Raw genomic sequence first — 18,554 nt, 5'->3', positions numbered from 1 at the left:
GTTTCCAGGTACAATTTGAAATGCTGCCTTTGACCTTTAAAGCTATAAACAGCGTAGGACCTGATATCTGAAGGACTACCTTCTACTGTATGATCATTGAGATCTTCATAGGAGTCTTGCTCCTGAGTGCATCCATGTCTTTAAATGTGCTGGATGTCCACCAGGGACAGGGCCTTGCAAGTAGTACCTCATCAATAGAATTTCCACCTCTTATCTGTTTGGTTTTATTTTTTTCCATGTTTCACATGGCTTTAAAACTGTGGCTGGTGGTTCTAAATAGCTCTTATTGCTGTTGCATGTTTGTTGTGCTATTTTTATTATTATTATTAGTTGAGTATTTTAACTAACATTGTAAGCTTTCTTGGAGATTTTCTATTGAAAGGAGAGGTAGAAATATTTTAAATAAATATGGGTGAACAAGTATCCTGGTCCTAAGCAATTTATGGCTTTATAAGGCAAAGCCAGCAACAGGCATTGTGCCCAGAAAAGCAACATGTTCAAACCAATACAATTGAACCAGTTCCTATTGTACTAGTTGAAGCTTCAAATTATCTTCAAGGTCAGCCCCATTATAATGCACAGAGGTTATTTATTTGTTTGTTTGATTGATTGATTGATTTATATCCCTCCCTTTCTCACTAAGGATCCCAGGGCAGCAAACAAAAGCACTAAAAACACTTTAACACATCATAAAAACAGACTTTAAAATATATTAAAATGACCATTAAAAACATATTAAAACAAAGCATCTTTAAAACATTTTTAAAAGCTTGAAAAACATCTATTTTTTAAAAAAGAAAGTTTAACAACATATTAAAAAGTAATTCTAACACAGACACAGACAGGGATAAGGTCTCTACTTAAAAGGCTTATTAAAGAGGAAGGTCTTCAGCAGGTGCAGAAAAGATAACAGAGATGGCTTCTGTCTAATATTTAAGGGGAGGGAATTCCAAAGGGTAGGTGCCACTACACTAAAGGTCAGTTTGTTGTGCAGAACGGACCTCCTGATAAGACAGTATCTGCAGGAGGCCCTCACCTGCAGGAGGCGCTCACCTGCAGAGCACAGTGATCGTCTAGGTATATAAGGGATAAGACAGTCTTTCAGGTATCTTGGTCCCAAGCTGTATAGGGCTTTGTACACCAAACTAGAACCTTGAACTTAGCCCGTTAGCTAATAGGTAGTCAGTGCAATTCTTTCAGCAGCGGGATGACATGTTGGCGATACCCTGCCCATTGAGCAGTCTCGCCGCCGCATTTTGCACCAGCTGCAGCTTCCAGACCAACCTCAAGGTTAGCCCCACATAGAGCGCATTGCAATAATCCAGTCTGGAGATTACCAGTGCATGGACAACAGTGGTCAGACTATCCTGTTCCAGAAATGGCTGCAGCTGTCTTACCAGCTAAAGCTGGTAAAAGGCACTCCTAGCCACTGAGGTCACCTCTAGCAACAAAGATGGATCCAGGAGCACCCTCAGACTACAAACCTGCTGTTTCAGAGGGAGTATGACCCCATCCAAAGCAGGCAACTGACCAATTATCTGAATTCAAGAACCACCAACCCACAGTGTCTCCGTCTTGCTAGGATTCAGACTGTTTATTGGTCCTCATCCAGCCCACAACCGATAACAGGCAGCAGTCCAGGGCTTGCATGGCGTCTCCCGATTCAGATGTTATAGAGAAATAGAGCTGGGTATTATCAGCATACTGCTGACACCTCGCCCAAAATCTCCTGATGATTGCTCCCAAGGGCTTCCTATAGATGTTAAACAGCATGGGGGACAAGATGGTACCCTGCAGCACCCCACAGCACAACTGCCAGGGGGCCAAAAGACAATCATCTAATGCTATTCTCTGAAAACGACCCTGAAGATAGGATTGGACCCACTATAAAACAGTGTCTCCAATACCCATCTCACCAAGTTGGCCCAGAACGATACCATGCTCAATAGTATCAAACATCGCCAACAGACCAAGAATAACATGGTTGCACTCCCCCTGGCCTTCTCCCAATAAAGGTCATCCATCGAGGTGGCCAAGGCTGATTCAGTCCCATAACCAGGCCTGAACCCAGATTGGAATGGGTCAAGATAATCTGTTTCATCCAAGAGTACTTGCAATTGCTGCACCACAACCCTCTCAATCACCTTCCCTAAGAAGGGAATATTTGCAACCGGGCCGTAGTTGTCGCAGACCAGTGGGTCCAGGATGGGCTTTTTCAGGAGAGAACAGATCACCGCCTCTTTCACAGAGGGTGGAATCACTTCCTCCCACAATAATGCATTGACCACACCTTGGATCCACTCAGTCAAACTTCCTCAGCAAGCTTTAATAAGCCAAGAAGGGCAACGGTCAAGAGGACACGTTGTTGGCAGCATTGTTGCAAGCACCTTGTCCATGTCATCAGGCCATATCAAACTAAAACCGTTCCCAACAAGTTGCAGCAGAAGTCACGCTGGACACCTCAGTGTGGACTATAGTAGATGTGGATGAGGCATCAAGATTGCTACAGAGGTGAGCAACTGTACCCTCAAAGTGCCTTGCAAACAATTCACAGTGGGCCTCCAAAGAGTCTAAAACTCCAATTCTTGGAGTTGATGTCAACAGACCCTTGACAATGCAGAAAGGCTCCACTGGATGGCTACTGGATGCAATAGTGGTAGACAAGTGGGCCTTCTTTGCCGCCCTCACTGCCACACAGTAGGCACTGTTATGATGTTTTACTCGTGCCCAATGTGCCTCACAGCACATCTTTCACCACTTGTGCTCTAGCCATAATCCAGCCTGTTTGATGGCCCTTAGCTCACTGGTGTACCAAGGTGCAAACTGGGCTCCACAATGCCAGAGAGGCTGCTCAGGGGCAACCGTGTCAAGAGCCCGACACGCCTCACTGTTCCACAGTGTGACAAGGGCTTCAACAGGGTCACCTGCTCTATCTACTGGAAACTCCCCCACAGCATTCAGGAATCCAGTGGATTCCATTAGTCTCTGGGGCGGACCATCTTAATCTGTCCATCACTCCTCCAGGGGAGGATTAGAGCCGTAAGTCTAAATATCACCAGGAAATGGTCTGACCATAACAGTGGAGTGACATCCCCCCCATCTCTAGACTACCCTTCCTCCATCTGGAGCAAAAACCAACTTGAAGATGTTCCCTGCTCTGTGCTTTGGGCCAATGACTACTTGAGACAGCCCCACAGTCATCATGGAGGCCATGAAGTCCTGAGCCAGAACACTAGAGGCAGCTTCAGCATGGACATTGAAATCACCCTGGACTACTGGGCTCCTCCAATACCACAGCTGATACAGCCTCCGTCAGCTCGGTCAGAGAAGCTGCCAGGCAGCAGGGTGGATGATACACCAGCAGCCACTCTAGTTTACCATCTCCTTGGCCCAACATCAGGTGCAGGCCCTCACAGCCAGCTCCAAGACAGAGTGGTTTCCTGGTGACAGAGTTGGAAGTTCTGTAGACCACAGCAACTCCTCCCCCCCACAGGTAATCTAACCTGGATGCTACCAGAGCATAGATAGGAGGGACTATAGCTGCCATATCAGCTGTAGCCCTTTGTGTCACAGATTCTACTTGAGCAACCAGTGTAGTGTCTCAATTTAGCAGCATTCTCAGTCTGCCAGTGTACCCCACCCAGAGCACACCAAATAGCAACCCCCAAAGCTATCAAAGCAGCAACAGTACTGCATTCTTTGTAAGGATGAGGGGCTAACAAACTCAATCCAGCCATTACCAAATCCAGACACTTGTTCAACATTTCTTCTACTGTTCCCAGTTGAAATCTGCTGACCTCTTAATCCTGCAGCCTAATCTTAAACACCATAGGAATCAAGATTCTGTGGAACACCACAGACGTGGTAACAAACTATAGCCCTAGCACTACCTTCTGGGACCTCCCTGGCAGGTAGCAGCAACCTTTGCAACATGGTTCCCCATTCCCATTCCAGACAGGTAATCCAAAAGGATACCTACTATGGCTGATGGAATCAAGGGCTGAGACAGGAAAATCAGCCCTATCCTTTTCCAGGCATAAATCATTCAGCACTATAACCAAGTGAACTTCAGTGTTGAACCCTGGGCAGAAACCACAATGACATGGATCCAAATTCAAATGCAAACTGATGTTTGTTCAAAAAGTGCATTGCACTACAGTGATAGTCCCAAACACCTATTTACTTTGCCATCTTGAATCCGAGCATCCCAAAAAACTACATGGCAGTATTAGATCATAGATGTGCAACATGAGGAATAAAGAGTATTGATTTCACTGTTCAAAGCCCTTTGGAATTCATTATAACTTTCTGAGCTGAGAAATTTAGGCCAGGATCCAAAGAGCTACTTTAGCTTAACTAAGGTTTGAGTATACCCTATTAGACTTTAGACTCCCATGACATATCACAGGATGATTTTAAAAATACTCCCAGTTTTAAAAACAGCTTAATATGTGGCATGGGAACTGCTGTTTGAGAACCACACTTCGATATTTAACATTAAAAGAGCTAGCTTATTAATTACATTTTTACCTTGCCCTTTATCTAAGGAGCTTATGTTGGCATGAATGTTTCCTGTTTCCCTTTATTCTATAGTCACTCTGTGGGATAGACGAGGCTGAGAACTAATGACTTGCCCAAAGTTATCCCATAGGCTCCATAGGGATTTGAAATCAGGTCTACTACACTACTGTGCTTCTAAGACCCACTAAGAGTTCCATGGCTGGTCAAGTCTGGCATAGATCATCCAGCGGTGTAACCAAATGAACTTCAGTATCAAACCCTGGACAGTATTTTATGCACAAATTCAGTATTTTATCAGAGTCCCATGCTTGTATTCAGCCATTTGATAATGATTTGATTACAATTTGAAACTATAATTCACATCTGTATATAATCACTACATTTAACCTCAGTGATTGGGTGCTGTTTTCCTAACTCTTTTCATCATGAGGCTGTTACTGACATGTAGTTACTAAACAAGAATATTTGATGTGACATTAGAGCTATCAAAGCCTCCAACTGAGTTAGCTGTAACAAATCTATTGACATGCAAAGGTTAATCTGTTAGAATTTTAGCGAGACAGACAGCTGTTAAGAGCAACCCCAGGGCAAAACTGAAAGACCTGACAGTGTCTGCATGCGTTCACATCACATTGTGGTTTTTTTGTTTGTTGTTCATTGACAAATATTATTTATGTGAGGCAAAAAGTCTTAGTTGAAGTTCATGAGAGCTTGTATTCATATTAGATATTTGGTATTGGACATTCTTCCTTTTTTTGTATTTGGCATTTCATTCCATTTCATACGTATAATCTCTAATAGTGTATAGCTCCTGTAATTTTACATTCAGAAACAATTTTGTCTTTGTAATATATTTTAAAGTGTGTGCACACATGCATGTGGTGACTTAAATGGCACAAAGTTATTTAAAAAAATTGTTTCAAAATTGTAAAAGCTTTTATTTACCATCATTTTAAGCTTCTACAACTTTAAAGATTAAGCTTTCACTGTTTTCTAATATAAGACAAGACTTCAAATATGTCTCAAGTTCTATTTGCTTTTGTTAATGCTTCAATGGGCTACAGTCCCCATAACTGGTAAGTATTTGAGGAAACGCATTGGCCGTGTTCAGATGTCACTACACCATAGAATCCTAAGGAACACATAGCCACGAATCATCATTTCAAGTTGTCTTATTTCAAACAAACCATAATCAACATTGACCTGTTCAGACACACATCAAACTATCACTGGACAAAAGCAAAAGCTTCTGAACTACTTCTCTCTGGAGGACAAGAGGAGGGGAGTATGCAAGAGTAGTCTACCTGAGAAAAGGCTTTCCTAGTCTAGTTCCAATCATGCTAAACTGTGGTTCAGTATGATGACTGAATGCTGGCTGTGTAAAGCTGCCAATGAGGTGATTTCTGTTACAATACATATGGCATAATGAGTGAAATACTAGATTTAATATGACATTGACTTGTTATTCACACTGTTACTCAGTTTAATGAAACACCCATTAATTGAAATGAACAACCCATTTTCATGGCGATACACAAAACAGTCAGAGAGAATAGAGAGTTCAAATGTAAAAAGGGGGGGGGAACCCAGAGCCCTTCCGGACTTTTTTCTCTGAGAGTTCTCATTGAAATTCATTAAAAATCAGCCATATTCACAGAGGACCTGTAAACCTAATTGCCCCATATTGTGACCTTGCTCCATACTCTAACATTCATCTTCTGCCGTTTAAAAGTTAAAAAAATGCCTGGCTGATTTTAAATTAATTTAATAAATTTTGGCTGGAACCCTATGATAACGTCGGGCATGCTCAGTAAGAACCAACTGTCAGAGTTCTAAAAGCCAGACTCACAGCTGCTGGGCTTGCCTAATCAGGGGCCATACCCACACCAGACTTTGATTTCACTTGAGACAGTCATAGCTTCCCTCAGAGAATCCTGGGAAGTGTAGTTTGTGAAGGGTGCTGAGAGGAGACTCCTGTTCCACTGAGAGAGCTCCAGTGGGCAGAGTGGTTTAACAGTCAGCCACTCTCTCATCACCATTCACTAACTACAATTCCCAGGATTCTTTGAGAGAAGCCATGACTGTCCAAAGTGAAATAAAGGCCTGGTGTGCATGTGGCCAAGGACAGCTTTGGTATAAATTTGGGTGGAAGGCTACATGTGCCTGCTGTAGAATAAAAAGGTGGAGGAAACGCTGAAAAGCAATGATACTGTTCACAATGTTTTCCTTTTGGAAAGGAAAGGGGCTTACTTTCTGCCCAGTCCCCACCCACCCAATCTACTTCCCTCCCACTCCCTTCCCTGCCCCTCCCCCAGGTCAGTGTTGTACTACAAACTGGGAGACCAGGGTTCGAATCCCCACACAGCCATGAAGCTCACTGGGTGACCTTGGGCCAGTCACTGCCTCTTAGCCTCAGAGGAAGGCAATGGAAAACCATCTCTGAATACTGTTTACCATGAAAACCCTATTCATAGGGTCAACATAAGTCGGGATCGACTTGAAGGCAGTCCATTTCCATTTTCAAACATGATTGCACAGAAATAAATCCCGCTGAACTCAAAAAGTATGCAAATGATCAAACTCACCCTCCCTTCTCCTCCCTCCTATCCCCTCCCTCTTGCCCCTTCCCTCCCCCTTCCTTTGCCCCTCACTTGCCATCACCATCCCTTTCCAATCCCTTCCTTCCCCTTCCTCCTCCTCATAGTCAGTTTTACCTATCTTAAGCATGATACAAATTAAATAAATAATAAAAATAAAATGATTGCACGGAAGTAAATACCATTGAACTCTGTAAGCATGCAAATGATCAAACCTGCCCTCCTCTCCCCCTTCCTTTGCCCCCTTCCAAAACGCTCCTTCCCCCTCTCCCTCCTCCTCACCCATGGTCAGTTTTTCGTGTCCTAACCATGATTGCATAAGAGTAAATCTCATAGAACTCAATAAGCATGCAAATGATCAGACCTGCTTTCTCTCTTCTCTCCCTTCCTCCTCCCCTCCCCTCTTCCTTCTTCCTCCTCCCCTGCCCACTCCAGCCCTCCCTCCCCCCTGGTCAGTTTTACCTATCCTAACCATGATTGCACAGGAGTAAATCCCACTGAACTCAATAAACATGCAAATGATCAAACCTGTCCTCCTCCCTCCCTCGTGCCTGCTCCCATCTCAGTCCTCTCCTCTGCATTTCCTCTCCTCCTCCTCCTGCCATCCTCATCCTCTGTGGTCAGTTTCACCTATCCTAAGCATGATTGCAGGGGAGTAAATCCCACTGAACTCAATAAGCATGCAAATGATCAATCCATTCTCAGCAAACTTGGACAGGATCCCATTTCTTACCTCTTGGATTAAAAAGCAGGGAAATTCACTAATAGGGGGAAAAAACCTTGCGGTTTAAGAACATACCTATAGCCCACAGGTATTTCTATCAAACTTTTAAAAGCAGGGAAATTGGGCAGCTGTAGTGAATGCACCAGGGGAGCAGGAGACCTGAACTCCTCTCTGAGATATTGGACTGCCCTACAAATTTATCAAAATGCAAACACAATTTGGGTTGGTCTTTCACAGTCCAATCCACTTCCTGTTTAGCTTGGAAGAATTTGGTAATGTGCCTCTGAGCATATGGTGAGTGGTGGCAACACCTGCAATCAGCCCAAAGAATAGAAAGAAGACATGTGCCGTGCTGATCTTGTTTTAGCAGGGAGGAAGCAACATTATTAAGACAGTTGATAGTTCAGATGGTCACTTTAAATATGTCTGGTTTACTTTGCAATTTTAGTGAAGTTTCCTATAGGAAATCATTTTCTTTTGTTTCTGTTTCTGTGAATATGTGAAGTACAGCAACACTTTGCAAAATTTACACTAACCCCCCTCCAAATATAATTATGAAATAATGGCACTGACTTCTGCAGAATAGTCTCCAGTGGACCTCAGGAGTGTCTCAATTTGCACAAGATAAAACAGTGGGAGGTGAAATATATTCTAGCAAAAATTCTAGGTGTGCTCTATGTTTTTAATTGATCGTGCCCACCTTGCCTTAAATGAAGTGGTTTAAACATAGCAGGCTGAAAACATGCATCCTCTTTTTTCAAACAGCCAGAGTCATTGCTGAAGTAACAACATATTGTAATCAGTCTGATTTTACATCAAACTGCAGTTTCAGATTCAACTGTTAATGCACCCAAAATAGAAATAGAACATAACCTCCAATTTGAAACACAAAAGGCTGTCTTCACCATCATATGACATAGACCAATAAAAAGGCTTTGAAATTAATAAAAATAAATTTGAGACAGATTTCTAGGATGAATAATGAGGGAAACAAAATTTTCTAGTTTAGATTCTCTGTAGAAACATTAGTAACACAGGAAAGAAGCAAAGTAAGAACACCAACAAACATACAAAAATATAATTATCTTTGGAGATGTGCTCAGAGGCACGTTACCAAATTCTTCCAAGCTACACAGGAAGTGGATTGGACTGTGAAAGACCAACCCAAATTGTGTTTGCATTTTGATAAATTTGTAGGGCAGTCCAATATCTCAGAGAGGAGGTCGGGTCTCCTGCTCCCCTGGTGCATTCACTATAGCTGCCCAATTTCCCTGCTTTTTAAAGTTTGAAAGAAATATCTGTGGGCTATAGGCACGTTCTTAAACCGCAAGGTTTTTTGCCTATGTGAATTTACTTTAATATAATAACATGATTGCCTTTCTTATTCTTATATCTAACTTTGGCTCTGAACTTTATTGGAATTTGGTATGTGCCTAGTTTGAAATAGTCAGTGCAATCATGGTACAATTGTCACAAATGTTTCTGGTTGGTGGAGACAGATTAGGGCAGAGGAAGTAAATTCCTAAAATTCAGATTTGGAATGCAAGTAATCTGCTACCAAATAGGACACCTCTAAGTTCAGTCCAGTACATAACATAAATATGAAATTAGTTGCAGACTGTTTTCTTTTTAACTATCTTTCAAAGCTTTGTCATACACTACAGTCATACCTGTATTTCTTCTTCATGTATTTCCTCAATAAACAGGTGTTGGCTGGGGCAACTGTGGCTAGCAAGTGACTAGATATAGCAATATCACACTAGACACGTGGAATCTAGTATTCATTCTGAAATTATCAATCCCAAATAATTTAATACAAAAGTGTACCTATGTCAATACATTTAATACATGTATGTTAATACATTTAAAAGTGTCCCTATGTCAATGGAGTGAGCCTGCAGTTGAAGGAGGTGATATGTTTGAAAATGATGCAAAGGTTCTTTAGCTGTATCTGAATGTACTGATTCTGACATAGAATCTTGTTCACTTTTTAATGTGTACAGTGTAGTAGTGGGATCATCGCATTAACTTTTTTGTTGTTAATGCTGTATTTATGGATCATGTGATTTCCCCCCTAAATGCATATTCTTCTCCAGAATAATAATAAAATATATTTTAAAAATCTGTCTCATTTAACTAGATACTTTATTTAAGATAATGCAAAATTGGGATTGCTGTATCAGGTCAAGGTAGTGATGTGGGTTTTCCAGAACATTTTGAATTGGGATAATCTGCATAGGAAAAATTCCAGTTTTCACTGGAAAAATTTCTGATGCCTTAGTCAGTAATCTAATCTGGCACATTTATTTTACTTCTGTCTTTCCTTTTGTCTAAATATACCACAAGTATTTGAACGGAAATAAGAGGAAAAGAAAGTACCTCCAATGTGGTTTAAATATTATATTATGTAGAAATTTGTATTGCAATTCTTGTAAAAATTTAAAGACAATGGAAAAATAAAGCACTGGGATTTTTTCCATTTTGGAAAATTCTCCAACGTGCAACACTGGATCATGGTTCATCCAGTTGTGCTTCCAATGCCTAGCCAGATACCACTAGAAACACTTAATCAGAATGTGAAAGTGATGGCTCTATTTAAAAACAAGAAGGTTACTTTGAGATTCTCAAAAGCCAACCAACATCAGCTCAATTTTTAGATGATGTCCCCACACACATGAGGCCATAAAATTGTTCCATATACTTATTATCTCAGTGTGAACTCTTTTTGTGTAATGATTATTTTTACCTCACATCTCCAAAGGTACATGAATTGTTTCCATGCGGCAGCCATAAATTGTAAAGCTGCCTTAGATCCAAATAAATACTGGCAGCTTATTTTATAATCAATAAGTATAGAGGGCATATGAAGACTACAGTGGTGTTGTAAGCAACCTTGAGACCCATCAGCTATGTACAAAAGTTGGGCAGGAGCTTTTTCTAGCAACCTATGCTGAGCAGAGTTGGCCTACTGAAACTTAAAATTAAGTTTGATCTTTTACTGCTGGACAATGAATTTGATTTTAATGTGTGTGTTTTTTACTGTGTGTGTATTTAAATAAAGTCAGAACATACTTGTTTCTTATTCATTTACTGTTGCAACTTCCAAAATCTTTGCAGAATGCTGCTGCAAGCTAATTCAAAACTGGACTGTAGCTCAGGCATTTCAGTTTCACTGTTATTGAACATTGCTTTATTCTCCTGGATCTTAAAACCACAGATGAAAACCACAGCGCAACAGCAGAGTCAAGTCGTCTGTTAGATGTGCCTCGCTATCTCTGTGAAGGAACAGAGTCCCCATACCAAACAGGCCAACTCCATCCTGCTATAAGAGTAGCTGATTTACTGCAGCACATTAACCTCATGAAAACATCTGACAGCTATGGTTTTAAAGAAGAATATGAGGTAAAAATGTCATCAGCTACATTTTTCAATACCCTGGGGGGAGAGGCTCTTTGAGAGCACAGCTTCTTGTTTTTATGAGAGTTCTTAATTACAATAAGATTAAAATGAATGTTTAATAGGATTAGATTTTTAAAAGACCACTTCTTTTGTGAATCATGAGTCAATGAAATAATCCCAAAGAGAAATTTCACTGCTTTAGACACTGTTATAAAGCACTAGAAAGGGGGTATGTGGAACTGATGTTATCATATCACTGGCTACCTACTAACTACAGTTGACAAATCAGGAGCTACCTGTAGGAATATGCACTTCATACCAAGAGTCCCTCTTTTTTATGGAGCAAATTTTCCATAGCGATTCTTATGACAGCTATTGCAACAGTAATATTTATGTGAGGATAAGTTGTTAGTATAATGGCATGGAGAGGGTATCGGGATTGTGGTAGCAGGATCCATCAAACCCCACTTGATATCATGCTTTTGGCATTGTGAGAAACAGACTATTGGTCTGATCCAGTGGGAACTCCTTATGTTGGTGCACATAAACTGAAAAAAATCAAGAGTACAGATCCAGTGTACAGAGCCTATGGCCACCTTTGGACAACATGGCAAGCCATAAAAGAATGGCTTACTGTGAATGAGCAACATGCTAGTCCAAGTCCATCTTGTGTTGTTTCATTTGAGAAATACTGAATTTGCCACTATGATAGAAGCAATGTATAAATGAGAAGTATTTTCTTTACATGTTTACTTATTTGAAATTGGACAGTTAAAAGTTATTTATATTAGGAATAGTTGAATAGGAGAGAGCAAAAACACCTCTAGCTTTTTTGCAGGGAAGGCCTCCCTGCCCAGAAAGCAGCAGGTCCCAGATTTGTTCCTTGCTTGTTTATGCCCACAGACCAGTTTCCAGTGAGAGCACAATTATTCCATCTAATGTATTTCTAACAGAAACATATAGGTGTTTATTATTTTCAAAGTTAAAATATATGTTGAAATAAATGCAAAATTATGCCTGCATAGTAATTTCTTTTCCCTTATTTTTTTTTTTAAAGAGCTTCTTTGAAGGACAGTCAGCTTCTTGGGATGTGGCAAAAAAGGATCAAAACAGAACGAAGAATAGATACGGAAACATTATAGCGTGTAAGTTAAGAGTGGATATTTAACTTTGCCGGTAAATAATTTATTACTGTTTTATATTATCTTTCTCCCAAGTAAGCTCAGACAAGATACCTGATTCTAGCACTCATCCATTTTCCCCTGCCTGGTAGACTAGCCATGTGCATGCTTAATACAAACCACTGTTGCCTAGCAGCAACTTGAGAGGGAATTGAGGCATCTTGCTCTGCTATTTAGCCTTTCAGCTGAACAATGGGGAGAGGGAAGGAACATAGCAACTTGGAGGGAGGATGATAAGTTACAAGTTAAGTAGGAGGGGGAGAAGGAATCACAGGAGATGAGTAAAAACAATTCGAGAGGCATGGAAGGGAAGGGAAAATATAAAGTAAAAAGCCCTGTCTACATATCTGAATCAGCATATTAATCCTAAAATGGAGAACTGAGTCAGAATACCTCCAGAGATAATGTCTGTGTTGAATCTGAAGAAAGCTGAACTATGGAACTGCTTTTCACAATGAAAATGCTGTGGCAAAGAATTTAGCAATTTCCATAGAGGGATTAGAAATCAATAGAAAATAATGTCAATAATTGCCAGCTAATTATGCCAAATTATTCCTCCCTCTGCCACCATTTTGTGAGTGGTGGGCCTCAGGGCAGTATTCAACTAAATAATAATAGTGCTAGCTCAAAATGTTTGGGAGGAAGGGTGGGATATAAATTTAATAATAATAAGAATTAGCACTAACAAAACAGGTTCCTTTCCTCTCCTGCACGTGCACCATACCATTCCCAAATCTGCTCCAGAGGTTGGGGGAACCCCTTTTCAGTCATCATGCACAGCGTTCACCAGCATTCCATACTCTGATTCCCTCATCCCAACTCTCACTACATATACTCACCCTATTAAAATCTCACTTACCATAAGCATTGTAATAAATACACGACAATCATTTACACAGAAATATGGAACATCACAGGCACATTGCAGTGAAACTCCTAAACAGATATAGAAGCATTTTCCTTCTGCTAATACAATTTTTCCCCTTTTAAGGTATAAAAACTGGGGTAGCCAGTGTGGTCCCCTCCAGATGTTGCTAGACTCAAAGTCCCATCATCCCCAGCCATCATGGCCGATTAATAGCAATGATTAGTCCATCAAAATCTGGAGGCATCACTTTGGCTAGCTCTGGATTAAAAGTAGCCCAGGATTAAAATGCATATTTTGTTGGACGTTAATATCTGTTAGTTCCTTCCATCATATATGTCAGTTTAGATCCATCCATATATATTACATTTGTTCTGAAGAATAGTTTGACTGACACAATATATTTACAGATGACCACTCCAGAGTGATATTACAACCTGTAGAAGATGATCCTTCTTCAGACTACATTAATGCTAATTACATTGATGTAAGTAGATTGTATAACTTGCTTCTTTTCTTTCCAGCTTCTCTCTGTGAAAATTTTTCTGCATGCAATTCCTACGAATTGAATGACTTTTTTTTCCGATAAAGAACAAAATGTACACTTTTCCTTGTTCTCCGTCCTAGTACTCACTGACATTGTTGTGCTTTCTTTCACATCTGACTTTGGTTTGGGCTGTAGATTTGGCTGTACAGGGATGTAAGTACCACTATATGTGAATAACAGCATCCTGTTATGACTATTTAATATAGCGAACATTCTACGTTGCTTTACCCTTCTAATTTTTATTACTAGATATATGTGCATGCCTCATTTAATTAACCCCATTTATATATCTGGTCTTTTTAATGTTCCTTTGTGCTATTAATTTATGTTTGTACCTGTATTTTAAAAGTTAGCTTAGTCCTATAGTGTAGTCATGAAAACCATTAGCTAAACCAGCTGAACTCATCCATTAAAGAAAAATCATATTTTGCTTGAGTATTATTTTTGTTTGCTTTGGTTAGTAGCTCTTATTTTGCATTCCATTTTCATGTGAGAAGCTGGATGGTATGGTGTATAGTGTTGCTTCTGAAGAGACCTGGTTATGATACGGAAGGAGTACTTGGTGGTGGTGGTGATGGTAGTAAATTGTCTCCTTTTATTAAAAGGGAGTCCAGTCCTTATCATTTTTCTTGATGTGCTGAACCTTCATATTTATTATTCAAGTCAAGGTACAATTTGATATGGTACTGTATATATAGTATATACACAAACATATATATTTACAGACATAGGGCTGTATCCAATCAACTCGTCTTTCATTTCCTTGCCCTCCTGCCCCCTCCCATCTGTTCTGGGGGCCCATACAAGCCACAGTGTATGTTTCATGATTCCACCACAGATTATTTGTAACCAAGTAATGGACATGTTTTTGAAAGACATATTAAACAGAAATAAATTCAAATAATGAAAAATTCAGTTTGAATATGATTTTACTTAAGCTAGGTGAAAAAAGGAGAGTAGGCAACTTTAAAATAGTTTTGATCCAGATGTATAGTGCAATCCTAACCATGTCTACTCAGAAGTAAGTCCTATTCAGTTCAGTGGGACTTTCTCCAAGGTAAGTGGGGTTAGGATTGCTGTCTCAGTCACAAATGAGATCCATTAACTCTAAGCGTGACTATGACCAACCCAATTAATGTAGGGCCTATAAAGGTGGTATGTCTTAATAGAATACTTTATTTTCAAAGATCCTGTATATTTAAATTTTTATTTTGTTCCTTTATACATGTGCTCAGGACCGGTGCCAGGCATTACTGGGCCCTTAGCCAACCTGCCCAGGTGCGTGGCTCCTGCCTGTTCCACCTACCTCTCTCCTGTCTCCTACGCTGTGCGCCAGGGCTGCTATCAGCCAAGATGGTGGCGGAGTCTTTTCTAAGGGGCTGATGCCTCTGGTGCCATCTTGGTTGATGGCACAAATGCGCAGTACGCTACGTGCGCACACATGCCTGCCATCAACCAAGATGGTGGTAGGGGCATCAGCCCATTAAAGAAGCCTCCACCCCCAGCTTAGTTGATGGCAGCCCTGCACACACAGCAGCAGAAGACAGGAGAGAGAGGTAGATGGAGAGAGAGAACGGGCGGAAGGCCTGGAAGCTCCCTCTCTGCGATCCACAGCAGGGAAGCGCTACTCTCCCACCCATATGAGGGGCCCTTTAGGGGGCCCTCTGGGCTGCAGGGGTCCTTGGCCAGGGCCTGACCTGGCCATCCTTTGGTGCTGGCCCTGCATGTGCTTGTAAAATAATATTTCTGGCAGGTGTAGTTCCTGAAGCTTCTGTTGCATAGATAGAGTGGTGTCCCTCTTCACCTCTAACAATTTTAACAAGCAGACTTCATAGAAAGGTCCCTGAAAATTAGAATGAATTTGCACATGTTAGGTCCCTGATTTCCTCTTTAGAGAACAATACTTCTACAAATTAACCAGCAAGGCCACAGCTTTTGTGCTGACATTTCTCAACAACAAACAAACTGCTGAGTCATTCTCTTTGGGCATTCATTTCATAATAATCATTTCCTAGCTGAAGCTATTTACAGTGTGCTGTACGATAGAAAAATTACATAATGTTGCTTCCTCCAGAGGTTTTTTTTTTTTTTAAGAACAAGGATAATACATAGTAATTATTGAGGGTAAACATTGGTGAAGAGGGTGTTTTCAAGAGTTTTAGACTTGCCTATGAAGTTTTTATCTCACATTTGTATACAAGGGGATATAATTTTTTTTCCTTTGCAAGCTAGCACTGCTAAATTACTTCTTTTTTTCATTAGCAAAAATTTGGCACTTTGATGAAATAACTTACATGGGATCTGGTTATTGTTTATTTATTTAATTTGTAGTTCATATTCTAATAAATTTAATAATGTTCAAAATCACAGAAATTGAGCCCTGGCCTGTATTTGTAGTGCAGGAAAAGCTCAGTGGTACTATATGTGTGTGTATATACATGTCTTTATAGAAAGTATTATATATGCACACAGTTGGTTTTAATTCTAAAATCTGTTTTACAATATTGCAGAAAGAATTTGTACAATATTGCATGTAGATTTTGAAATTGTGCATGCATACACATTGTCCAGCTCTAACATTCAGCTGTTCTGCTTATTATTTATGGCTCTAATATTTTTTGTGCATTCATAGTGAAAATTAGTTTTTGCTAATTAAGTGTGATTGTTTCACAGCTTATAAAATGTAGCAAACAGACCTATTTCAATTATAAAAAGTGAAGGCAAAGCTTATAGTTTCATCACTGAACAACTACTAGAAGAAATCTAACATTAAATAAATGTTAATAGCCACATAAGACACCTATTAAAGCATTGATTTAATGATATTACTTAAAGTACATGTTGCACTAGGTTACATGAACTTTTTGTCCCATCTTAAGCACATTCACTCAGAAATAAAATCTACTGACATCAATTAGATTTCATTCCAATTCCAGCACTTGGAAGGTTCTTTTTAAAAAATGACTCAAGCTAGGCAACTGAGTACAGCTGCTACTACTAGCCTATTTTGAAAGGGATACATACAAATGTCTTGGGTGTGCCTTCATTTTCCTTACTTGATTCTACTTTTAAAGCTAATAGTAGAAATCAACATATTTTGCTGTTTCAGGGATATCAAAGACCAAGTCACTACATTGCAACCCAAGGTAAGAGTTTTCCAGAATATCCGCAGAACTCTAAAAAATCAGTGCCAGTTTGGACAATATCTGAAGGGTTACTCTAGCCATTATGTGGAAAGGTGTGTGAGCATGGTCTCTGGACTTTCATGTCTGCATTTAAAACCCTACATAAACCTCAATGATCCCACTGATGATGGAAAGGCTGTAGCTGAGTAGTATAGCATGCCCAGGTTCAATTCCTGGCATTTCCAGAAAGGACTTAGAAAGATTTCTGTCTGAAATCCTGGAGAGCCACTGCCAGTCAGAGTAGCCAATAGTCTTACTTGGTTCCAAGACTGTGTCTGATGTTTCTGTGTTGATTTCTTGGGGGGGGGGGATCCTAGGGTTGCCATATTCCAGTTCCACAAATCCGGGCAGGCTAATTTGCATATTATGCATATTATTTGCATATTATGCAAATTATTTGCATATTAATATTTGGATTGTCCAGGTTGTTTTGTTTTTGTGCCTAGGAATTACCTCCAAAAACTTGGGAAAGATGTAAGAAATCTTTTTTTAAAAAGCAACATTTTCAGCCTTAAATGCCTAGACTAGTTTCCAACGCTATGGAATATTTATTTATTGATTAAGAGGATTTATATCCTGCCCTTCTGCTGTTAAAAACAGAGCTCAGGACAGCTTACAAATATAATAAAAACAATAAAAATACACAATCAATATAAAAACATAATAAAAACACAAAATAGCAACAAACATAAAGTAAGTCAGGGCAGCAGTACGGTTAACCATTACATATACGATATATTTCAGAGATGTGGTGGGTGGAGAAAAACAAGAAGCCAAAATGTTAGGAAAAGGAGTCTTTCACACCACATGCTCAGTTCTAAATACTGTTGCAGCAAGTTTTACAAGTTCCTCCAGTATTCCACTGGTGCAGGCAATCAGACATTCAAAGTATCTGTATGTTTCTTAGGTTTTATAAAAGCAGAGCTTTGCTTAACTCAAAATTTCTTCTCCCTTTGATCAACCACATCTACACCGGTTCCACTGGGCCTGGAAGTGTGCAATAACCCCACACATACCTTGCTAATTAGATTACCAATGCCAGGATGTCTGTCTTATCGACTACTCTCCTGTTCCCCCCCCCACACCGGGCATCATGAAAGACCCAGTCCTGGGCTCAGAAAGAAAATAAATATCTGGTCCTCTTCAAAGTACTGATAAGCCTCTTGTTTTAATTAAAATAATAATTATAAATTCTTGCTCTTATCACTAATGGGAGTTCATTATCTTGCATATGCTGTTGTTGCTTCTATGGCTGTAACGGAGTAAGGTTAAAGATAAGTGAAATGCAAATAGGAAAAAAACAACACAAAAGGCAGTAACACTTTCCTAAATGTAATACCATACCAACCACAACAATATTCCTATGAGTAAGGCAGAAAACTCAGCATCCCACAACCAGTCAAGATTCATAACCAAAAACCCAAACTAAAAAAATCCTAGCAGCAGTCAGCCACGGTCACAGAAATCCCCATGCAGCACAACCTGACCTGGGGACTGCAGTTAATGCAGAATGCTGCAGCACAATTGCTGACATG

The 18,554-nt window shown here is 40.0% G+C and overlaps 1 protein-coding gene across 6 annotated transcripts in view; it reads left to right on the top strand.

The window, feature by feature from the left end:
* PTPRK (protein tyrosine phosphatase receptor type K) overlaps positions 1 to 18,554 on the top strand; it is a 579,201-nt gene that overhangs the window by 521,294 nt on the left and 39,353 nt on the right. For all 6 annotated transcript variants that reach the window (XM_061623803.1, XM_061623801.1, XM_061623802.1 and 3 more), the window contains 4 exons: positions 11,060 to 11,244; positions 12,299 to 12,386; positions 13,698 to 13,774; positions 16,944 to 16,980. In XM_061623803.1, coding sequence (XP_061479787.1) covers positions 11,060 to 11,244; positions 12,299 to 12,386; positions 13,698 to 13,774; positions 16,944 to 16,980 — 387 coding nt within the window. The remainder of the gene's footprint in view (positions 1 to 11,059; positions 11,245 to 12,298; positions 12,387 to 13,697; positions 13,775 to 16,943; positions 16,981 to 18,554) is intronic.

The sequence above is a fragment of the Rhineura floridana genome, chromosome 4 (assembly GCF_030035675.1).
Source record: "Rhineura floridana isolate rRhiFlo1 chromosome 4, rRhiFlo1.hap2, whole genome shotgun sequence".
Classification (NCBI taxonomy): domain Eukaryota; kingdom Metazoa; phylum Chordata; class Lepidosauria; order Squamata; family Rhineuridae; genus Rhineura; species Rhineura floridana.
Note: the sequence above shows the minus strand (reverse complement) of the source record. Positions and strands in the feature narration are given on the sequence as shown.